Source organism: Heterocephalus glaber, unplaced genomic scaffold (assembly GCF_053883595.1).
Source record: "Heterocephalus glaber isolate CG9 unplaced genomic scaffold, H.glaber_assembly_v1.0 deba00001452, whole genome shotgun sequence".
In the NCBI taxonomy this organism is placed as follows: Eukaryota; Metazoa; Chordata; class Mammalia; order Rodentia; family Bathyergidae; genus Heterocephalus; species Heterocephalus glaber.
Window position 1 is genome coordinate 7976832 of NW_028258302.1, and position 25588 is coordinate 8002419.

Here is a 25588-nt window from a genome sequence, read left to right on the forward strand (position 1 = left end):
TAAAAGGTTATAGAAAGCATATTACAAAAATCTTTTTTGAAATAAATTTGACAACTTCTAAGAAGTACCTTGGAAGACAGATTAATGAAACTAACTCTGGAGGAAATATAAAATTTGAATAGCACCTATTAAAGAAAGTATATTCCTAGCTTGAAAACCTACCTATATGACAACAGCAGGCTCATATACATTTTAACTGGTAAATTATATCAAACATTTAAAGCAGAAAAAAGGAACACTTCTCCCCTCATTTTAGGAAATCAACATTGTGCTAATCCTAAAACTGGATAAAGATAATAGAAGAAAAAAGTAGATAGAAATAGATAGAAATTTGTTTAACAAAACAAATTATTAGAAGTCAGATCTGGTAGGATGTAGAAAGTGGTTTTATTATAGGGATGGCAGTGTTGGTTCAGCATTGGAAGATCCACCCCCAAAAGTCATCATTGTAACGGAGGAAAGGAAAAAGCCATATGATCCTGTCACTAGTTGGAGAAAAAGTATTGGACTAAATTCTACAGCTGTTCATGGTAATAGCTATCAGGAGACTAGAAGTAGAACAGAACCTTCTCAACAGATTAAAGACATGCACTCCATACTTCCAGCAAAAATGCCTTATATGAATGGAGAAGATACAATGCTTTCTCCCTAAGGTGGGGAACAAGGGCAGATATGCCTACTCTTCATCTCTCCATTAAACTTTGAAACATAGGCCCAAACCATAATAGTCTGGCAATAAAATGACACAATTAGGATAGGATTGGCAAGGTAGAAGTAAAATCTTTATATGTAGATGAAAGGATCATCTACAGAGAAAATACTAAGAAATCTCTAGGAGCCCCTAGAACTTGTATTTGAATTTAGCAGGATTAGAAAGCACAAGGTATATATAAAAATTCAGGTCTATGTATACTTGTTATCAATGAAGAATTGGATATTGAAATTTAAAAGTTATGTAGGAGTACAAAGGACCTAGAAAAGTAAAAAGAAAAAGAAAAAGAAAAAAACAGTGTTGGAAGACATTTAGTACCTAATTTTAAGACTTCCTCTAAAGCTACAGTAATCAAGGCCGTGTTGGTAGAAGGAAAGACATATAGATCATTGGAATAAAACAGAGAATCTAGAAATAGAACCACACATATGTGGTCCACTGAGTTTTGAAAGATTATTTAACATTAACATTTTATAGAACATAAACTCAATTCAAGAGCAGAGGAAAAGATAGTGTTTTCAGCAAATGGTACTAGAACATCTGGTATCCGTATATAAAAAATTAGCCTCAACCTTTTATTTCCACACATAAAAATAACTTGAAAAAAAAATAACTTGAAAGGATCTATGAACCTAAATACGAAAGACTAGAACTATAAAACTTTAAGAAGAAATTATAAGAGAGAATGTTTATGAATTTAGTGAAGGCAAGAATTTCCTAGGATATAAAAAACATGATGTATAAAAGAAAAAAATTGATAAATGAGATTCCATCAAAATTTAGAACTTTAAATGACATTGTTAAGAAAATTAAAAGTAGTCCTTAGACCATATTTATAATGCATATAACCTATGACCAGAATATATAAAGAGCTCTTACAGCTCATTAATAGACAACCCAATTAAAAAGTAGACACAAGAAGATGATAAATAGCCAGTACAGCACAAGGAAAGGTGTGCAACACTAGAATCAGAAAAATACTAATCAGTACAATAACAAGATTGAATTATACACTTGTTAGGGAGATGAAGTTAAAAGTTCTTAAAGAACAAATGTCAGCTTAGGTGTGAACCAGTTAGAACTTTATAATACTGCTAATGTGAATGTAAAATGATAAAACTATTTTGGAAAACAATATAGAAAACTTAAGAACAGTCCTGTTCTTAACTTTTTACTTGAGAGGAATGAAAACCCATGTTCACAATAGATTTGTACATACAAGTTGAGTATCCCTTATCTGAAATTCTTGGGACCAAAGTGTTTCAGATTTTTGTTTGAAATCCACTTGATCTGCAAAGAGGATAGCTAGTCTTGCTTTTTTTTTTTCAGGTTCCTGTCATATGGAGTATTGTTTTCCACCCTTTAACTTTCAGACTATGAGTTTCTTTTTGAATTAAATGTTTTTTTGTATGCAGCATATTGTTGAATCTTGCTTCTTGACTCATTCTGCCAGTCTGTTTCTTTTGATTGGTGAATTGAGACCATTAACATTCATGGTTATAACTCATACATATTGACTTATCATTGTCATGACTTTTTCTGTTTGTTGGATTCTCCCCCTTTGCATTTAATTTCTTGTCATGCCTGATGGATTCATTCTGCTGGGCTTCCAGAGGTTGTGATCCTTGTTTTCTTTTCCTAGGATATTGTCTAAAATGTTTTGGAGTGCTGGTTTGGTATTCATGAAGTTCCTAAGGTGCTCTTTGTCATGAAAGTATCTTATTTCTCCATCAATTTTGAAAGATAGTTTTGCAGGGTACATCAATCTGGGTTGGAGACTGTTTTCCTTTAGGGCTTGAAATACATCACTCCAAGCTCTTCTTGCCTTGAGGGTTTGCATTGAGAAGTCTGCTGTGATTCTGATGGACTTTCCTTTGTATGTGATTTGCTTCTTTTCTCTAACTGCTTGTAGAACTTTGTTCTTCTGTTGGATTTCTGGAATCTTAACAATTATATGCCTATGTGTAGATTTTTTTGATCACAGCTACTTGGAGTCCTATATGCCTCACTTATCTGTATGTCAAGTTCTTTTTCCCTGCTTGGGAAGTTTTTTGCCATCACTTCTGTGAACAGTTTTTTTGTCATCTGCACTCTCTCCTGTTTCTTCATTGACTCCAATCAGTCTTATGTTATTCTTCTTTGCATCGTCTAGCAGCTGCTGGATTGATTTCTCGTGGTCCCTTACAATTTTAAAGCAATTTTTCTTTTCCTGGTCACTAATTGCAATCTTTTTTTTTTTTTTTTGCTACAGGTGATTGAACTCAGGAACTTGCGCTTGCAAGGCAGGTGACAGAACCACTGAGCTAAATCCCTGGCCCAGCAATCTTATCTTCTACATCTGAAATTCTGTCCTCATATTGCTTCATTCTGCTCCATAGACTTTCAGTGGAGTTTTTAATCTCCTGGAAATCTGTTTGCATCTGTTTTATGGATTCCATTTGTTTCCTATGTTGGGATTCCATCATGTTCCTGAGCTCCTCTCTAGATTTATTAATCATGTCTTGCACTATGAGCACACTCTCTGCTGTTATCTGAGAAATTATTTCTGATTTCATTTTTTTCCAGATCCTCTTTTGTTGCCAGTTCAGGGAGTCCAGGTGGTTGAGTATCAAGAGTGTTCTATCTCGTTTCCCTTTGGGGTTGCTGTAGGTGATCTGGAAGTCTGGTTTTGAGACTTGTTTATGTGTCTTCTCATTTCGACGGGGGAGGGGGGCTGCTGCTGGCGCCCGCAGAGCTCACCTCTCATGTGCTGGTGGGGGTGGTACGGTGGCCTGGAAGCCTCCTGTTGTGTGCTGGGAGTAGCTCACCTCCCGTGTGCTGGCGGGGGTCTCAGTTGCCCGTTTTTGATTTGGTCTTTTATTTTTCAGGGACCTATTTGTTTTAGCTCTTTATATGTACTAAATATTAGTTCTCTGGTTGAGGAATAGCTGGCAAAACTTTTTCCCCATTCTGTAGGTTGTCTCTTCACTATGTTGATTGTTTCTTTTGTTGTGCAGAAGCTTTCAATTCCATATGATCCCATTTGTTAATTCTTGATGTTATTTCTTGTGCAATTAATTGGACTTCTGTTCAGAAAGTCCTTGCCTACACCTATATCTTCAAGAGTTTTACCTATTTTATCTCCCAGCAGATTGTGTTTGTTTTAATATTTAGATTTTTGATTGATTTTGATTTTTAGTACATGGTGAGGGACATGGGTTTAGATTCAATCCTCTGCATATGAATAGTCAGTTTTCCCAGCACCATTTCTTAAAGAGGCTAGCTTTCATCTAGTGTATGTTTTTGGCCTTTTATCAAAGATCGGATGGCTGGGGCCAGGGATTTAGCTCAATGGCACCACACCTGCCTTGCAAGTGCAAGGTCCTGAGTTCTATTCCCAGTACTGCAAAAAAAAAAAGATCAGATGGCTGAATGTACCCTGGGTTGTTTCTGCATTTTCTATTCTTTTCCATGGGTCCACATGTCTATTTTTGTGTCACTAACTTGATGTCCGGGATTGTGATACTTGATTTGATCTTGTTGCCCTGGGTTGTTTTTGCTAGTCTGGATCTCTTCTTCCATATGAATTTTAGGATTGTTTTCTCTAGTTCTGAGAGGAATGCTGTTGGTGTTTTGATTAGGATTACATTAAATCTGTCTTTCAGTTTTCCATTTTGACAGTCTTTTTACTGCCTATCCAAGAAAAGGGGTATCTTTTCATTTTCTGATGTCCTCTTTGATCTCCTTTTTCAGAGTACTGCAGTTTTTGTTGTAGAGGTCTTCCACGTCCTTGGTTAGGTTAATTCCTTTTTTCAGGGTTTCTTTTCATCACTTCCTCCAAGTTCATTTTTAGGTATAGGTGGAAAAAGCAGGTTATCGCTAGACTTTTTTTTTTGGTACCAGGGATTGAACTCAGAACCTTGTGCTTGCAGGCGGTAGAACCACTGAGCTAAATCCCCAGCCCTCTCTAGACTTCTTATAGTCCAACTTGCAATTAGTGTATGTTCAGACTAACTCTTAATAAAGAAGAAATGTTGGGCCGGGGATTTAGCTCAGTGGTTTCGTTGCCTGCTGCGCAAGCGCAAGAACCTGAGTTTGATCCCCGGTACCAAAAAAAAAAAAAAAAAAAAAAGTTAATGAAGCACATGTTCTAGTGGCTGGTATCTTCTTCCAAACCAAAAGAAAAAAAAAAAGACAAGGGCATGAATAGTGAAGTTGTCATGTAACATTTTCTTGTTTCAATAATTTTACTTTTTGGATACTTTAGAAAATAAACCCATGTTTTAACTGAGATTATTAACTAAGTACAAAACTATGTGTTGTTTTATTTGTAGAGGCAGAATATTGCAAATATCTGCAGCAAGCCCATGAAGTATTTCTATTGTCCATATTGATATTTCAGTATTAAATAGGTTAATTCCTAAGTATTTAATTTTTTTGATGATACTGTGAATGGTATTGTGTTCCTAATTTCTTTCTTGGTGAGTTTTTTATTGTTGTATAAGAATGCTATTGATTTTTGTGTGTTAATTTCTATCCTGCTATATTACTGAATTCTAGGAGTCTTTTGGTGGAGTTTTTGGGTCTGTCATGTAGAGAATCATGTCATCTGTGAATAATAATTTGACTTCTTCTTTTTCTATACATATCCCTTTTATTTCTTTCTCCTTCCTGATTTCTCTGGTGACTTTTTCAAGGACTGTATTGAATAGGAGTGGTATAGTGGACTCTTTGTCTTGTTCCTGATTGCAGAGGGAAAACTTTCAGTTTTTCTCCATTTAATGTGATGTTGGTGATAGGTTTGTCATAAATGGCTTTTATCAGCTGAGTTTGGTGGTGCACATTTGTAATCCTAGCACTCAAGAGGCTGAGGCAGGAAGATTGCTGCAAGGTTGAGGCCAGCCTGGGCTACATAACAAGACCCTGTCTCAAAAAATAAAAAAAAAATAAAAAAAAATATGTATATATAAATGTATGCATTCTTCAGGAAAAGTAAAACTTGTATAAGTCTTTTAATACTAAATTTATTGAGAAAAAGATTAATGTAAGTTACCTTTCACCTCTCCAATTACAAGAGGTACTCAAAGTGGTGGCCATTAGCTTCCAGACATTTATTAATATGGCAAGCTGCTGCTTGGGTAACCTTGGTCATTAAGATTGCTGCATGTGCATTTTCAATTTTTTCTGTACAGGCCGGCAGTGTATAGTGAGTTTTCTGTGATATATGACATCCTCTAGGGTCCACCTACACACAGTCTATTGAAAAAAACATCATACTGTTTTTCTTTTCCTGAAGTATATATAAATTTTTTGGCAGTCTGTCTTGCTGTATTTCTGTCTCTTTTCCCTTCTCTCGTCTCTCGTCTCTTGTCTCTCTCTCTCTTTATACACACACACACACACACACACACACACACACACACACATGTTTATCCAATTGAGATAAGGTCCTTCTATACCAATTTTCTTGAGGGGTTTTATTATGAGTCATTGTTGGATTTTGTCAAAGGCTTTTTCTGGGGCTGTTGAGATGATCATGTGATTTTTGTCCTTGATTCTTGTATTACATTTATTGATTTGCATATGTTAAACCATCCTTGCATCCCTGGAATGAAGCCTACTTGGTCATAATTTATGATCTTTCTAATGATTTGTTGCATTCTGTTTATTAATATCTTATTGAGGATTTTTGCATTTATGTTCATTAAAGAGATTGGCCTGTAGTTCTCTTTTTTGATTGGATCTTTGTCTGATTTTGGAATCAGGGTAATGGTAGTTTCCAAGAATGACTTTGGGAGTATTTCCCTTTCAATTTCATTAAAGAGTTTGAGGAATACTGTCATTAGATCTTCCCTGAAATTCTTGTAGAATTCATGGTGAATTCATCAGGTCCTGAGTTTTTATTAGCTGATAGGTTTTTAAAAAATTACTGCTTCAATTTCATTGCCTGTTATTGGGTTATTCAGTGCTTTTATATCTTCTTGGTTCAATTTTGGTAATTCAAATTTACCTAGGAATCTATCATTTTCTTCTGGATTCTCCAGTTTATTGGATTACACAACCTGGGTGTTTTTAGGTCAGCCATCCAATACTTGGCCACCTGATTTCCTGATAGTTTATTTGTTCATTGATTCTTTCAGTACTTTATTGATACATATGTATGCATGTATTTATTTATGAATTTGTTTGAAAATATTTTTTGAGTACCTACTATGTAATGTGACAAGTCCTTTGCTAGAATTTGAGATACAGTGATAAAAGAAAAAACACATACAAAACAAATATGGTCCTGAAGCTTTAAAGTGTAGTGAGAAGAAAAGATATTGAGCAAATGGAGGCTTCTCCAAGTACATGATGGTTGAGCTGAGACTTCATATTAGGAGTGAACTGGATGGAGAAAGGAGGCAAGAGTTCCAGGCATCAGGAGCTACATGTGCAAAGGCCCAGTGAGGGGAGAGAGAAAGGCCCAGTAAAGGAATGGAAGAAGGCTTGTAGGTTGGAACAAAGCAAAGAGGGGAGTGCATAATACAAGATGAGACTAGAAAGGTAGGCAGTGCCTAGACGTTTTTTGTTTTTTTTGGTAGTGTTGGGGATTGAACCTGTCACTTCACATATGCTAGGCAATCACTTTTCCACTGAACTACACTCCCACCCCTACCTTAAGGACTTTGATCTTCATTCTAAGGCCCTAGGATGCCATTACATTTTTTGTTTAACTTTAAAAAATTTATTTTTAAATGATGGCACATGTAAATTATACAAATTCACACACACAAAGGTGTAAGAAGGTATTTAGTGAACAAACAAGTCTACTTCAGTTTCTCTGTCTTTGCTTCCTAAAGGCAACCCTGCCAGTTTGATAGTTATTCTTCCCAAAAGTCTAGGCGTGTGTGTGTGTGTGTGTGTAATACATATATATATGTATTTTGTATACACATATATATATGTATTTTTCCCACAAATTATTCACATTATTCACACTACCCTATACCTTTCTTTTTCACATAATGTATCCTTAATATCTTTTGTATCAAGACTCTATAGTAGTATCCCTGCAGCTGCATGGATCTTCCGTGATTTATTGATCCAGTTCTCAATTGATGGATTTATAAGTAGTTTCCAATATTTTTCTGTTTTAATCTCTATATAGCTAATATTTTTCATACATGTCATACAGTGCTAGTGCTAGTGTATCTGTACAATAAATTTTAAGTTTACCTACCTTTATAAAGGTTGTATTTTTCTTCAGAGCACTTATATTAGTTATAGTCTTACATTTATTATTGTGTCTGTTTTAACTCTGACTCCCCCCGTCTCAGTTATAAGCTCATCAAAATAATACCGGACATAGAAACAGATCCTTGATAATATTTCTTGAATGTATGAATGAATAAGGAGGTAAGAATAGTAGTGAGATGAGAAGTAAGAGTGCCTGGAGTTTGAAACCATGGGAAATGAAGTAAATGAAGGTAGGAACACTCAGGATGACCAGAAAGCCCAGTGCTGATGAGATGGAGACCATTTATTTACAGGAGGCCCAATTAACAGTTGGGAAATGTATTTTTCTTCAGTTTTCTCAGGACAGTTAAGAGTCCTCTGTGATTTCCATTTTCCCAGGCAGCTGAGGTTATGAAGTTAAATTATCTGTCCTGGAGAGGTTGCAATGATGGACTGTTGAATCTTAATTGGATAAGGAGGGAAAAGAAGATGAATCCTAAACATTTCTCCTCTTCCTTCTCTTCTCTTCTTTCTGAATAGTCTTATCCATGCTTGTAAATTTAGTTACCCTGTGGGAGAGAGCAAAGGTCTTTTCAAAAATGGACAGAAGGCTCAAGCACAAAGATCAAGGCCTGAAGAATAACAAGGGAAGGGTCAGGCCACACAGAAATTTTAAAGCTATTGCTTTAGAGCCAGGAAGATCACCCAAAGACCATACAATCAAAGTCTACTCTGTTCAGATGGTTTTATTTTTAGTTTTGTGTAACTGACATCTAAATAAAGAACTATCATTTTTTAGCTGAGTGTGGTGGTGCACACCTGTATTCCTACATAGCATTCTGGGAAGCTAAGACTTAAGGATTGCAAGTTTGAGCCCAGCCTGGGAAGTTTAGCGATTTAGTGAGACCCTGTCTGAAAAAAGAAAGAAGGTTCTGGGATGTAATTCAGTGTAAAGGCCCTGTGTTCAATCCCCAGTACCATAACAAACAACACAACAAAACAAAGTATCATTTTTTTTTTTTTGTATTGTCACCAAAAGGCAGCAGAAACATATTCCGGGCTGGAAATATGAATCAACATTTAAGAGCAGTTTGAGTGAAAGTAGTAATTGAAGCCACGGGATGGATGAAATTCTGTAGGAAAAAATGATATTTCACTATACTGAATCACTTTTAATTCTTCCTGTGTTCTTTCTATGCTTCGTGGCCTTTGATCTTTCTAGTTTCTACCTTCTTACCTCCTTTGCTTTATTTTCTTCTCATCTTTTAGGTCCCAGGTTACTTATCACTTCCTCAGGGAATTAGACCATGTGTGCACTTTTATATTTAGCTTCTTTTTTGGTACTGGGGATCGAACTCGGGTCCTTCCTCTTGTGAGGCAGGCAGCGAAACCACTGAGCTAAATCCCCAGCCCTATATTTAGCTTTTACCTCTTAGCATTACATTGTGAACAGTTTTCTGTCTTGCAACATAGTCTTTATGATGACCCTTTAAACATATGCGTTGGGATCAAGTCCATTAGGCCATAATTTACTTATCTATTCTCCTTGAATGAACTAATGTCCTGAAATATACAAAGGTAGAATAGCCTGTCTCTCAATTGTGGAAGGCAATTACAAAAGCTCAAAACACTTGGAATTGTTTTAGAGAGGATTTTAGCCCCAGATGGGAATTTAACTAGACATGTCTTTTTAAAATAACCTCTCTTCCCCTGAAATTTGATAATTCTTCTGTTTTATGTCCTAAGTGGATATGAACCTCTGGTATGTTTCAGAGTATATAAATTTCAAAACACTTTCAAAAATATAAAGGGAGAGCTTGGCGTGGTGGTTCATGCCTGTAATGCCAGCACCGTGATTGGCTGAAGCAGGAGGATCACAAGTTCAAACCCAGCCTGGGTAACTCAGCAGCTCAGCAAGACCTTGTCTCAAAATAAAAAATAAAAAAAGGGCCCAGGCTGTGTAGCTCACAGTGAAAGCCCTGGGTTCAAGCTCCAGTACTGAAAAAAAAGAAGAAGAAACGCAAGAAGACAAAGACCCTGTCTCAAAACCAAACCAAACACCCCCAAAGGGCTGGGGATGTAAGGCAATCCCCAGTACTGGGGGGAAAAAAGAACATATATATATGGTATATGTTCCTTCATGAGTGAGGGACTCACTGGATAGTAAATCTGCTTTTGAAGAACACAGATTTATGTGATTGGTCAGGAAAAGAATAATGAAATAAGATTGTAAGCTAGACACCCAATGATAAATGTAAACGTATTGTATACCCAAAATGTACCAATAAAAGAATAAAATATTTTAAAAAGATTGTAAGCTAGATATGAAACAATATTTTCATAGGACAATAAAATTAAACTGTTGAGGCTATCTTTTATACTGGACAGAAATTTATTACATATTTTTTTTTTGCGGGGGGGATCGAACTCAGGACCTTGCGCTTGCAAGGGAGGCAGCAGAACCACTGAGCTAAATCCCCAGCCCCTATTTATATATATTTTTAAGACAGGGTCTCACTATGTATTTCAGGCTGGCCTTGAACTCACTATGTAGTTCAGTCTAGCCTTGAACTTGCAGCAATCCTCCTGCCTCAGGCTCCTGATTGCTGAGATTACAGATGTGTACCACCACATCTGGATTTGGACAGAAATAATTTATATCTCTAAAAGAAATAATTTATTTCTTATTCATCTAAAAACTAACATCTAAATTTAGCCTCTAATCAGTAGTAAATCAAAAGTCAAACAGTGGAATATTAGAATTTGGCAAACTTTTTCTTAAAGGATAAGATATTAAGTATTTTAGATTTTGTGGGTCTTATGGTTGCCATTGTACTACTTAATTCTGTCATGGTAGAGCAAAGCAGTCATGGACAATATATAAATAAATGTGAGTCTGTTCTGATAAAACTTTACATCGACACTGAGCATGGTGGTACACACCTGTAATCCCATCACTTGGGAAGCTGAGGCAGAAGGATTGCTGCAAGTCCCAGAGTGAGACCTTGACTCAAAACCCAAAAAACTTTATGTACAATGACAAATAACAGCCCATGTTGGCCCCCAGGCATAGTTTAACACTGCTGATGTATTGAGTCTGTAATGGTAACCTTTTTTTCATTCTTGTTATTGTTAACTCATGGCACTCTTTCTCTTTTTTTTTTCCCCTGTGATCAGTCTGACAAAGTTTTAAAAACAACCAAATTTTGGTTTCATTGATTTTTTTCTTTTTTTTTTGTTATCTGTTTCAGTAATTATGCTTTCCTTTCAATAATTTCTCTACTTACTTTGGGATTTAATTTGCTTTTTCCAGCTTTTATGATGGAAGCATAAATCATTGATTGATTTTTTTGCTTGTTTGTTTTTTTAGTACCGGGGATCAAACTCGAGACCTTGTGCTTGTGAGGCAGGCGGCGGAACCACTGAGCTAAATCCCTGGCCCTCATTGATTTTTTTTTACAATTAAATTTAGCTTTTATTTTTCCAGGTCTTTCTGAATGCATATATGTAAATAGAATTAACTTCATTCATTTAAAAATATAAGACTATAATATGTAGATGTTCTGTACCTTGCTTTTTTGACTTACAAAGGTATTATGGGTATATTTCCACAGCTACGTATAGAGTTCTATCTCATTCTTCTCAAGTACTGCATGATATTCTATAGTAACTATTTCCATACCAATAGACACTTAGGTTCTTCAGATATTTCACTAGTAGAAGCCTCCCTACAATGAATATCCTCACATATGAGAAGGTTTCCAGGAGAGAGGTGCACAGAATATTTTTGTTAATGGTGTAATTTATTGAATGTCTCCTCTTTGATCATCAGAAGGAATAAACTACTTTTGCATGACTTACCATACTGACCACATTTGATGACTCTTAGAATTTTCTTACATTGCTTAAGGACTGAACTTCAGAGCAAAGGCTTCTATATTCATTGCCTTTATAAAGTATGGATTCTCTGATGTTCACCAAGGCCTGAGTTGTGCCTGAAGGCTTTCCTACATTTTTTTCTCATGCTAGTGTGATGATTTAAAAGAGATGGTAGTGGCATAGTTTGCTTATAAAGATTATTTCATATTCTTGTTTTTTGGGGGTTTTTTTTGGTACTGGGGATCGAACTCAGGTCCCTCCACTTGTGAGGCAGGCGGCGGAACCACTGAGCTAAATCCCTGGCCCTCATATTCTTTATATTTATGAGTTGCTCACCAATATGATTTCTCTGGTGACTAATGAAGGAATTGTATTTGAAGACTTTCCCAAATTTCTTGCATTTATGGTGCTGCTTCTTTGTGGAGCTTCTGTCCCTCCAATCCAGGCCTCTTTCCATCTTGACACTTCCTTGTTATCCCAGAACAGGTCTTTCAGAAATATTTTGCTGAATCTTTGTTTCAAACCAGTACTTCTGGACTGCACAAGTACCTGACAGAACTCACAACTCTACTCAGGGATCCGGCTGGGTTGAGAGAAGCACTCGGGCACCAGATTCTGGTAGTTTTCTGGTATCGTATCCCTGTATAGGGCCCATTGAATGGAATTAGGTGTCTCCCATCAATCTGGGTGAAGGCCACAGCCATACGCCCTAGTGTCAGTGGTTCCTAGATCTGGCTCTTGGTAGTTTTGAGGCCATCTGTCCCAGAACTCTTCTCCCCCACCCCCACCCCGGGCAAGAGCAGACAATCTTGTTTTAGCCAATAGTTGCGGAGGCTAGGAATCCAAAATTAAGGTATAATTATGGTTAATTTCTTCTGAGATTCTAGTTAGAATCTTCCCTTCATCTCCCTAACTTCTGGTGGTCACTGTTAATCTTTGCCATTCCTTGGCTTGCAGTTGCATCATTCTCATCTCTGCCTCACATGGCATTTTCCCTGTTTCTCCAAATGATTGTAGACTGCAGGCTGGCTTCTGTATATAGTGCTTCTGATTCAAGTCTAGAAGACTGCCTTTATCTTTCTTTATCTCCAGTTGATTATAGTGTACACATTTGGTCTGCTGGGATAGTTACTAAGTTCATATTTTGTGAGAGTCAGGTTGGATTTGACTGATTATCATCAGTTGTTGCTTTAGAGTCAATTATGTGTACATACAGATATAAGTATCCATCTCTTTGATGCTTTGATTCTATTGTACATTTTCTCTATGTAACTCAAATATATACATATATATATTTTTTTTTTTTTTCTTTTTTTAATGTTATAATCCCAAGTCTGGGACTAGGGTAAGGAAAGTGCCCAGAGCATGAAATTTAGAGAAGCACTCCCTGTCAAGGTTGTGTGAGCCTACTCTGAATTCATAGGTAGTCAAAAGAGTGACTACCTTTTAAAATTTTATTCTGGGGGTACCTCTGTTGCCTTAATTTTCCTCTATAACCCTGACCACAATGGTTACATGATATCTGTATAACTCAACCCTTAAAAATAAACTTAACCTAGGGCCAGGGATTTAGCTCAGTGGTTCCGTTGCTTGCCTTGCAAGCACAAGAACCCGAGTTCGATCCCTGGTACCAAAAAATAAATAAATAAAAATAAACTTAACCACTTTCATTTAGGATACATTTTGTTGTTACTTCATCCAAGAACACAGAGACATGTAATATATCTCCAGAATCAATGCCATACCAGAAATAGTTCAAGATCCTAAAGTTTATCCATAAATAACATTAGCTAGAATTCTGGACCACGTTATCTTGTGTACCAACAGTAAGTCGGTATTATACTTCTTTTTCCTTTTTTGTGTCTTGTCATTCAGAAGTTCCTCCTACTAGAATCCCTCTTATGATTAAAATTTTTGATAATCTTCACTACTACTTTGGCTGATAGTATGATAAGCAAAACCACCTGACTTTGGCAAACAGTTGGTTAGAAAATGGATAAGGCCTACATGAGGTCAGGAGTGATCAGTTTGTGTTCTGGCAGTTTAGGGGAGGGAATACTTCAGCTTGTTCTTCTGGTTCCATAGTCTTCTTCACATTGAAGGTGAGAGATCAGGTGTTGGAATGGTGCTCCTCACAGCCCCATATGCTTCCACCAAACAGCTCTTTTTTATTGTTGGTTTTTCTGTTTCATAAACTGTGATTCAAAAGGCACTATGTATCAGAAACTCACTGAGAAGGGCAACCATTGGTGAATGTGGAGCAATTTTCCTACAAACTAAAATATCCTGAGCTAAAAAACACTGCCTTTTGCTTCCTCTGTTCCATTCAATAGACAATTTTCTCACCCTCTTAAAAATCTGTCTTCAAAATAGCCTGAAATGTTGGTGTTCGGGGCTCTGTTTTTGTTTCATCTTAAAATGTTTTCATTCTTTGTTTTTAGATGCCAATGAGAATAGGTGCCAGCAGGAAAAGATGCAATTTGGAGTTGGCCTGAGATCTGGGGGAGAAAATCACCTCTGGCTTCTTAAAGGAATCTCTTCTCTCCAGTCATGTTGGGCTGCCTGCTGCCTGGACTCTGCCTGCCATGCCCTTTGGTGGCTAGAAGGGATATGTATTCAGGCCAACTGCAGCAAGCCCCAGAGCTGCCAGCCTTTTAGGACAGAATCTTCCAATTCCATGCTGGTATTTTTTAAAAAATCCCAAATGGCAGATGATTTGGGCTTTCTGCCTGAAGATGATGTACCTGGACCACATTTTCTGGGACTAGATTGGAGCAGGGCATCTTGGAGGAGACAGAGGCAACCCAGAGCTCCACTGAGACCTGTACCTTCCAGTGACCAGCAGCACTTAGTCAGGAAGCTTCAGAAGAGACAGAGTCCCAGTAAAGTTGTTCCATCTGTAGTGACACAGCATTCTAAAGTGAATGAATCCAAGGAAGTAGGTGTTCTGACTACCAGTGGCTCTGCAGAGGTAAGCATGTTATGAATAAGGAGCAGAGAAACTTAAATCTCTTCTTGTATTTTGACATATGAGCAATGAGACTGATGCTGTGGGTAGTGCTCATAGGTTGGAGTATATGCTTAAAGTTGCCTCGTGTCATCTTTGGTGGTGTTGTCTAGATGTACAAGCACAATTTGAACTGAGAAATGTTCACTTCACGCAGCCTGACCATTGGCTTGGTAAAAGCAGAAGCTGCTCATTATCTAGTCTAAGCTGGTTCTTGACTACAGGTAAGTGCAGTTGTGTGGGTGTTAGTCTCCACCAATGGTTCTGCAGTGTTTCTGCCGGATTGCAAAACAGTTGATTGATGTGGTTGCAGTCAAGTTCTCCTCCTCCATCTCTGGCCTATAAACACATTCCTTATGAGGTAGTTTCTATTCCAGTCTGAATTAACTATTGCTGGTACTGCAGACTAAGATCTGAGCTGCTGGGATGGGAAGCTGGATGTGGCCACTGGCCAAGAGGGCTCTTGGGTGAATTCTCACCAAATTCCATATGCTAAGGACATACCACCAGTAGAGTTTATTCTCCTTATGATTCCTCACTGTTGATCTTCCTGGGCAAATGATTAAAAGGAATGACTCACTCTCTGTTCAGTCTCCCTTGATTACTGTGACTTATTTTTGTATTTGTTTTTTCCTAGTTGTCTCTGTGGAAGTTAAAGCCAAAGTGGGAAGGCTACTGTATGCCAGGCACTATGTGTGCTAATTGTTGTACTGTGTTATTTTGTTCAATTTTCATAGCAATATTTCCAAGTAGGTATTGTTAGCCCTGTTTTACTAATGAGGAAACTGAGGCCCAAGAAGGTTAAACAATTTGCCTAAGACTGTGCAGCTAATGAATAATATAGCTAGAATTGGAATCTGGTTTTAACATTAAGAAAAAAATATTTCAGTGCAGAATTAGAGATTGTTAGTTTTAGGTTTAATATGCCCACAAACATTTCTGGAAACCTACCAATTTTAAGTGCTTTTCTGAGCACTAGAAGTACAAAGATGAACAAGACATGGTCCATGCTTTCAGGGAGTTTACAGTCTAGTGGGGACTGAAGCAAGGTATTTACAATAGTGTATGATTATTGTATTAACAATAAGTATTGTCATTTATGTGTGCAACATATATATATATATGTATATATGTATATATATATATATTTTTTGGGGGGGTACTGGGGATCAAACTCAGGTTCTTGCGTATGCAATATATTATGAACACAAAGGAGAAGTTAGTCACTTGAGCAGGCAGATGCTGAGTATATGCAAGTAAGACTTGACAGAGATGGTCAAAGTCTCTTGAAGGATGTATAAGATTGATTAGGAGTTAAAGATAGTAAAAAGTATTCTATCATAGTATAAGCTAATGGCTCAGTTGATCAGCAAGTATTTACCGTGAAATTACTGTGTGCCAGGTAGTGAACTGAGCTGGGCAGTAGGAATATAATAAATAAGATATACACAACCCCTGCCCCAGTAGAGCTTATACTCTGACAAGGAAATCAGATACTACATTTCTTTTTCTTTTTTTTCTTTTTTTTGGTGGTACTAGGGATTGAACTCAGGACCTTGTGCTTGCGAGGCAGGTGTGGTGCCACTGAGCTAAATCCCCAGCCCTGGATACTACATTTCTAATAATTGAATAATTCTATGCTTGGTGCAGGTTATGAGAGAAGTACCGTGTTCTGTGAGATCATCTGATAGGAACCTAATGAGACTGAGGTGTAAGGTTAGGCCATCCTAAGGAAAGAAAGTTTAACCAGATTTGAAGTGAGGACAAGAAATAGGGAAAGAGTATTTCAGGAAAAGAGAATAACAGTATCAAAGTTTGTTAGGTCCCTACAAGAAATTGAGAGAGACGGGTCTTGCTGAACAAACAGAAATAGAGCTGTGGCGAAAGAAGAGGCTGTGTATGGAGAGCCCTAGGACTTCTCAGCACATGGTCTTTATCTTACAATCAGTGGGAAGTCTTTAAAGAGCTTTTTTGTTTTTGTTTTTGTTTTTGTTTGCTACTGGGGATCATCAAACTCTGGACCTTGCTCTTGGGAGGCAGGCACCGGAACCACTGAGCTAAATCCCTGGCCCTTTAAAGAGTTTTAAGCAGGGAATAACATGCAGTGGTTTCCCCTTATCCACCAAGACCCCCAGTTGATGCCTGAAACTAGGGATAATTTCCTGTATGCTATATAGGCCCCTCTATGTTTCATTCTTAATGTAGATTCTAACAACCTCAGCATATGATTTTTTTTCCCTTATTAAACTGAGAACTCACTTTTTCACCTAAAAGGAAGCACTTTATGGTTTCTCTTTGGCATATCCAAATTGCCAGCATTGCTACTCTGATGCTTTGGGCCATTAAGTAAAATAAAGGTGACTTGAACCCTGAAATACCCAGACAGTTGATCTCATAACCAAATTGGCTGTTCAGTGACTGACGGACAGGTAGTGTATACAGCATGGATGTGCTAAACAAAGGGATGGCTCATGTCCTGGACAGGATGGTGCTGGATGGGATGAGATTTTATCATGCTACTCATGGTGGTGCATGCAATTTCAAACTTAGGAATTGTTTATTTCTGGAATTTTCTACTTAATATTTTTGCACTGCAGTGACTGCTAGTTACCAAAATGAATCCACAAGTAAGCTATAATCACATATGTTGCTATGTGGTGATTAGAGTGAAAGGGGACAACTGTATATGGTCTGATAAAGTAGGAGTTTCTTCACACTAGAAAACCTGAAGAACTTCTCTATTGAAGGAGGTTAAAGATAAACAAGAAATCCCATAGAGCTGTGGTTCTTAAACTTTAGCATACATCACACTCATAGGCCTTATTAAAAACCAGTTACTTTCCACCGCCTGCCTCGAAAGCTCAAGGACCAGAGTTCAATCCCCAGTACCAAAAAAACCTCAAACAAAACAAACAAACAAAAACCAAAAACCAATTATTAAAACAAAACAAAACGAAAAAACCAATAACTGAAAAAAAAAATAGGGGGTTGAGGTGGAAAAAAAAAATCCCCAATTACTGGGCCCCCAACTCCAGTGTTTCTGACTCAGTAGATCTGCAGTGAGGCCTGAGAATTTGCATGTCCAGCAAGTTCCTGGAGAGTACTGATGCTGCTGATCCAGGGGCCACACTTTGAGAACCACTGTCATGTAGGACAGGGTGCTTAGAATGCAGAGCATAGGGCACAAATTAGCCTTAAGCAGGATGCCCCCTTCACTGTGCTATGAAGGAAGGATTGGATGGGATACAGCTAGGGTGGGTTTGTAGGTTTAGTAGAAGAAATTGTGGTAATTCTAATCTCATTCCTATTTTCTCTAAAGTGTGATATATATTATTTATGGAGATTGGAAGCATAAGTGGGGGTGAGTGTAGGTGGCAATAGGCAGAAAAATCAAAGGTCTGGGAAGACTAGTCTGGGAGCAAGATAGCCATTATGAAGGAAAACAAGATGGCAAAGTAAAGAAATAGGAAGATTTCTGAGAGTCCTGAAGATGGAGACCATGCACTTATAATAGTGGCACTGATCTTTATAGTTGTGTGAGTCTCCTCAATGGCACTAAGCAACCCTGTCAAGAAAAGGCTGATAGTTTGAGTCATCTGGAATAGGGAATTTGCTAGATGGTTTGTACAGAAAGAAATTGGGGCATGGAAATTGAGGTTGTTGTCAAGAGAATGGATAACAGAAAATAAGAAGATATGAATGGAAGCGAAGATAGGAGGTGACTGCCTGAAGTAAAATAGAGAAGCTTGGCATTTAGAGATCTCTATGAAGAGAAGGAAACATACTGGGAACAGGTAGATGTGGATCCTGGCAGGACAGCAGGTGATGGTCATACTATGGGCTATTTGAATTTAAGATGTTGGAGGTGGAGAAGATCTGGTGATGACAGTGTCTAAGGTGCAGCTATGGGAGAAGGTTGCTGCTAGAGTGGAGAAGTTTATTGGAGATAAGGAGCTCCAAGTACTCAGCCAGCTCAAAGAACATGCTAAGTGAGTTGTCCATGTGGACATTGAGGTAGTCTTTAATGATGGTGATGGTAATAAAGTTTACTGAGCGTGGAAGCTCAGCCAGTCCCAGCACCCAGAAGGAAGTTCCCTGCCTCCATCCCAGGCTCCTAGGGCAGTGAAGCTCAGCTGGTCCCAGCACCCAGAAGGAAGCTGCCCCGCTGCCATCCCAAGCTCCTAGGGCCAAGAAGGTGAGCCGGTCCCAGCACCCAGAAGGAAGCTCCCCGCCTCCATCTCAGGCTCCTAGGGCAGTGAAGCTCAGCCAGTCCCGGCACCCACAAGGAAGCTCCCCCACTGCCACCCCAAGCTCCTGGGGCAGAGAAGGTGAGCCTCGTGGGCACCAGAAGCACACCCCCCCACCCCGGGGAAATGAGAAGACACATAAACAAGCCTCAAAAACAGACTTCCAGATCACCTACAGCAACCCCAAAGGGAAACGAGATAGAACACTCTGATACTCAACCACCTGGACTCTCTGAACTGGCAACAAAAGAGGATCTGGGAAAAATGAGATCAGAAATAATTACTCAGATAACAGCAAAGATTTTGCTCATGGTGCAAGACATGATTAATAAATCTAGAGAGGACACAGATAAAAAAAATAGAGGATCTGAGGAACATGATGGAATCCCAACATAGGAAACAAATGGAATCCATAAAACAGATACAAACAGATTTCCAAGAGATTAAAAACTCCATCAAAAGTCTGCGCAGCAGAATGAACCAATGTGAGGACAGAATTTCACATATAGAAGATAAGATTGCAATTAGTGACCAGGAAAAGAAAAATTGCTTTAAAATTGTAAGGGAACATGAGAAATCAATCCAGCAGATGCTAGACGATGCAAAGAAGAATAACATAAGACTGATTGGAGTCAATGAAGAAACAGGAGAGAGTGCAGATGACATAAAAAAACCTGTTCCCAGAAGTGATGGCAGAAAACTTCCCAAGGAGGGGAAAAGAACTTGACATACAGATAAGTGAGGCATATAGGACTCCAGCTAGCCTTAATCAAAAAAAATCTACACATAGGCATATAGTAGTTAGGATTCCAGAAATCTAACAGAAGAATAAAATTCTACAAGCAGTGAGAGAAAAGAAACAAATCACATACAAAGGAAAGCCCATCAGAATCACAGCAGACTTCTCAATGCAAACCCTCAAGGCAAGAAGAGCTTGGAGTGATGTATTTCAAGGCCTAAAGGAAAACAGCCTCCAACCCAGACTGATGTACCCTGCAAAACTATCTTTCAAAATTGATGGAGAAATAAGATACTTTCATGATAAAGAGCACCTCAGGAACTTCATGAATACCAAAGCGGTACTCCAAAAAATTTTAGACAATACCCTAGGAAAAGACAATGAGGATCACAACCCCAGGAAGCCCAGCAGAATGAATTCATTGGGCGTGACAAATTAAACACAAAGGGGGAGACTCCAACAAGAAGAAAAAGTCATGACAAGGCTTTTAAAACTTTTGACTTCATCTCCCTAATGAGTGTATAATTCAATCTTATTATTGTACTGATTAGTATTTTTCTGATTCTAGAGTTGCACACCATTCCTTGTGCTCTACTGGCTATTTATCATCTTCTTATGTCTACATTTTAATTGGGTTGTCTATTAATGAGCTCTAAGAATTCTTTATATATTCTGCTCATAGGTTATATGCATTGTAAATATGGTCTGTTTAAGGACTACTTTTCATTTTAATGATGTCATTTAAAGTTCTAAATTTTGATGGAATCTCATTTATCAATTTCTTTTCTTTTATACATCATGGTTTTTCTGTCCTAGGTAGTTCTTGCCTACCCTGAATTCATAAATATTTTCCCTTATAATTTCTTCTTAAAGTTTTATAGTTTTAGGCTTTCTTATTTAGGTTCATAAATCCCTTCAAGTTATTTTCATGTATGGAAAAAAAGGGTTGAGGTTAATTTTTTATATACAGATACCAGGTGTTCTAGTGCCGTTTGCCAAAGAGGCTATCTCTTCCTCGGCTCTTGAATCGAGTTTATATTCTATAAAATGCTAATGTTAAATAATCTTTCAAAACTCAGTGGACCATATATGTGTGGTTCTATTTCTAGATTCTCTGTTTTATTCAAATGATCTATATGTCTTTCCTTACACCAACACTGCCTTGATTACTGTAGCTTTAGAAGAAGTCTTAAAATTAGGTGCTAAACGTCTTCCAACACTGTTTTTGTTTTTGTTTTTGGCTTTTCTGGGTCCTTTGTACTCCTACATAACTTTTAAATTTCAATATCCAGTTCTTCATTTATAGCAAGTATACACAGACCTGAATTTTTATATATACCTTGTGTTTTCTAATCCTGCTAAATTCAAGTACAAGTTCCAGGGGCTCCTAGAGATTTCTTAGTATTTTCTCTGTAGATGATCATTTCATCTACATATAAAGATTTTACTTCTACCTTGCCAGTCCTATCCTAATTGTGTCATTTTATTGCCAGACTATTTTGGTTTGGGCCTATGTTTCAAAGTTTAATGGAGAGATGAAGAGTAGGCATATCTGCCCTTGTTCCCCACCTTAGGGAGAAAGCATTGTATCTTCTCCATTCATATAAGGCATTTTTGCTGGAAGTATGGAGTACATGTCTTTAATCTGTTGAGAAGGTTCTGTTCTACTTCTAGTCTCCTGATAGCTTTTACCATGAACCCCTGTAGAATTTAGTCCAATACTTTCTCTCCAACTAGTGACAGGATCACATGGCTTTCTCCTTTCCTCTGTTAAAGTGCTTACTTTTGAGGGTGGATCTTCCAATGCTGAACCAACACTGCCATCCCTATAACAAAACCACTTTCTACATACTGCCAGATCTGACTTCTAATAGTTTGTTTTGTTAAACAAATTTCTATCTATGTTCATATTTTTTTCTTCTATTATCTTTATCCAGTTTTAGGATTAGCACAATGTTGAGTTCCTAAAATGAGGGGAGAAGTGTTCTTCTATTTTCTGCTTTAAATGTTTGATATAATTTATCAGTTAAAATGTTTATGAGCCTGCTATTGTCATATAGGTAGGTTTTCAAGCTAAGAATATACTTTCTTTAATAGGTGCTATTCAAATTTTATATTTCCTCCAGAGTCAGTTTCATTAATTTGTCTTCTAAGTTACTTCTTAGAAGTTGTCAAATTTATTTCAAAAAAGATTTTTGTAATATGCTTTCTATAACCTTTTAAATTCTGTAAAATCTGTGGTACTGTCTCCTAGATCTTAATATTGTAATTTAAAAAATGTATAACTGATATTGTATAACAGGAAGAAAAGGTCTAAAAGAGCAGGGGAATTGGGAGGGGTAGGGGAAGGGAAAAAAAGGAAAGGAAAAAATATGAGAAGGGGAAAAAAATGGAAACAAGGTCTTTGCAAATAGGGAAGGGTGGAGGGGGTGAAGGGAGGGCAAGGGAAGGGGAAAAAAAATAAGAACCAAGAGACTCATGTAATGGTACAAGATCCCAATGATGAATGTAACTGTATTTTATACCTAAAATGTACCAATAAAGTTAGTGGAGAAAAAATAAAATAAAAAATAAATAAATAAGTTTACTGAGTGTGTATGTGTACCGTGTGCCCGTGTGTCATTCTGAGCCCTTTCCATATATTAACCCTTAATCCAAACAACAAATTCTATAAGATACTATTACTATCCCTATTTTATAAATGAGGAATCAGAAAAAGAAAAGTTAAAAAACACAGATAAGGCAACCCAGCTAGCATATTATAGAATCAAGACTTGAACTTGGGCAGTCTGATTTTATCCATAGTCTGTTTTCGTAACCCTTTTTCTTCTTAGGCAGGATGAAAAGGAATTTTGAAAGCCAGATGTCAAAGCCATCTATAAAGTAAAAGGAGTGATGAGTAAGTTGGGAGATGACAGCTATGATGAGAGTTGAAGTGCATTGTTGCAAAATGGCAAAGGAGAAGAGATTTTCACAGGAAAGTGGAAGGGTAATGGTTTGCAGAAATCGCTGGGAAAGGGGAGCAAGGAAAATAGCTTTAGCATATGATAGGACAATTACAACCAATGAAATTAGGAATGGATCAGTAAAATTGAAAATATAGAATATTTAGATCTGATAATCTCTTGGAAGATGGTAAAAACTCAAACTTAGGCCTTATAGAATTCAGTTGTATGCTGGAAGGAAAATCCTTGGTTGTGTTGGCTTTTTCTTTTTTTCTTATTTATCAGTGGTAGTCAGTGGTAGTAAATTGCTGTCAGTGAAGAGGCTTTCAAGAGCTTTGTGGTCTGACCTGGAGAGTGGTTGGACATGGGAAGAGAAATATTGGATTTGAACTATGAACTTGAGTAGGAGTGGGCCTTTGCTGCAGGCATTACATAGTTTCTCAACATGACACATTGATAACTGCAAGAATTGCGAAAAAATGGAACAAAGTGAAGTCTTCAGATTCATAGAGGTTATGTTAACCCTGTATGCCATCCTTAGGAGCTTGAATCTTTTTTTTTTCGGTACTGAGGATTGAACTCAGGTCCTTGCGTGTGTGCAGCAGGTGGTGAAACCACTGAGCTAAATCCCCAGTCCCCAGGAGCTTGAATCTTACCCTGAAGGCCATGGATAGCTCTGGAAGGTGGTAAGATTCCCTTGTGCATTCAGAATAGTTAACTAGTAGGCATTTCTTTCAGGAGAGAGCTTGTGATTTCAAACTTCTGCTTAACGCACTGGGGAGAGGAGAGAGATGTATGCATGGCAGATCTTCTCCTTCTAATTAGGAATGACTGGCCAGCAGCATTAGTTTCCAGTTTATGTTGTTTCCACCAAGTTAGGTCAAGCAACTCTGCATCCAAAGTAGGGAAAAATCATCACGAATTGCTCTTGTCTTGCCTGAAATGCCTTCAGAGCTGCAAAGGCACTGGGTTGTCAGGATACATTTTTCATTCATTTAAAAAAAAATATATATATATATATATATGTATATATTCCAAGAACAGGTATTATGGACCTTTTCATTTCCAAAAGTGGAAAGGAATGTCATTTATTCCCTTTTCTCCACTTAAAAAAGGAGACACTTGTCCTGCTGGTTTAAGTACTGGATCCTTTCCGTGCCACAAACCTCTGAATTGTTGGCAGAAGGGCATGGAGGCTTGTTAGTTGGGTCCTAGAATGTGCACAGCAATCAGTTTAGCCTCTAGCAATTAATTGCTGCCAGTCCTAGTTTGTGGAAGAGTATGGAGTGTTATCTTTGAGCCCAGGAATGAAGGTCCATTGTCGGAGGCCTTGCGTGTAAGGTTTGGCTTTAGGAAGACTGAGGTATTCTGTCATCATCATCCTTCTATTTCGGGTCATTCCTCACAGTGTGTCAACTCCTAGTGAGCAAGTGGCTTTCTGTGGCACCCATGACTAGGGAGATAAATGAGCCAAGCCCCTGCACACCTCCCTGCTGCCTTTTTTTTTTCCACCAAAACTCCTGTGCTGACTCTAAGTAAGGCCTGAGCTTACCTCTTATTACAAGATAGAGGCGTGGAGTGTGGGCAGCAACAGAGAAGAACTTACATAACCAAGGACAGCATCCCAAGCAGTTCTGTTTCCCTTATGTTTTTGTTTTGTTCTTCAAGGGTTTTTTGCTTGCTTGCTTTAATTTAGTTTTGTTTTTTTAAACTTCCTCTAAATCCTTTAAGTTTGTGAAATCGTTGCCAAGAATTCATTTATTCTTCTGGTTATGACTTCTTGACAAATTTGGAATCCTTCAAGGCCTAGTTTTTCCCAGATTCTCATTCTTAGTTATCTGACAGACTAGCTAAAAACCTTTACCAAAGGTTTTTAGCCCCAAGCCCCCTTCCAGACCTCTAGTTTGGATAATTTGTGTGGCTGTGTCACACCCCTCAGTGACTTAGACTCATCTAGTACTGTTTGTGCACATGTATTCACTAAGCAATCCTCCCCCCAACCAATTCTCATCTTACATGAGTGGCTTATTGCATTAAGAGAATAGCTGGACAGCCTGTTTCCTTCTTGTTTGTGGACATGACAGATTCTTTCAGTTGTAGTGTTCCAGTTTCAAAAGTGTTAGTTTCTGAACTACAATACTTTCTCTGTATTATTTTTCTCATAACTGCATACTTTATTCTCTGACCTCCTAAGAGTTCTGGTTCTTTAATCTACTGACCTGCTTTTTACTGTGTGCAATGGATTTGATAGAATTACCTTTTTTTTTTTTGATACCAGGGATCGAATTCGGGTCCTTGTGGTTGCGCAGCTGGTGGTGAAACCACTGAACTAAATCCCCGGCCCTCTGCAATGGATTTGAAAGTGTGTTTGTTAGCTACTTTGTAAGCTAACTTACTGTCTTAGTCCATTTTGACTGCTATATCAAAATACCATAAACTTGGTAGTTTTTAAACATCAGACATTTATTTCTCACATTTAGGGAGGCTGGGAAGCCCGAGATGAAGGCCCCAGCAGGTTTGGTGTCTGGCGAAGGACCTGTTCCTCATAGACAGTGCCTTCCAGCTGGGTCTGCACATGGTGGCACAAATTCCTTTAGGCCTGTTTAAACGGGTGCCATTCACCTTCCAAAGGCCCCATCTCCAGGTTAGGGTTTCAACATAAGAATTTTGGGGTTACACTTTCACTTAGGAAGCAAGAGGTAATGCGCACTTCAGTGTGATCCATTAACACATGCTTGCTAACTGGCAGAACTTGAGCTATGGGGAAAAAAGTTGCAAAACTAGCCATTCTTACTTAACACCACAGACTGGACTGCCATCCTTTCCCTGGTCCCCCTTTATGGATTGTCTGATTTTCTCTTA

The 25588-nt window shown here is 37.9% G+C and overlaps 1 protein-coding gene across 4 annotated transcripts in view; it reads left to right on the forward strand.

Moving 5' to 3' along the window:
• Nucleotides 1-25588, forward strand: part of Kiaa0319l (KIAA0319 like) — a 111332-nt gene that overhangs the window by 27351 nt on the left and 58393 nt on the right. For all 4 annotated transcript variants that reach the window (XM_004850922.4, XM_013074339.3, XM_004850924.3 and 1 more), the window contains exon 3: nucleotides 14230-14759. In XM_004850922.4, coding sequence (XP_004850979.2) covers nucleotides 14230-14759 — 530 coding nt within the window. The remainder of the gene's footprint in view (nucleotides 1-14229; nucleotides 14760-25588) is intronic.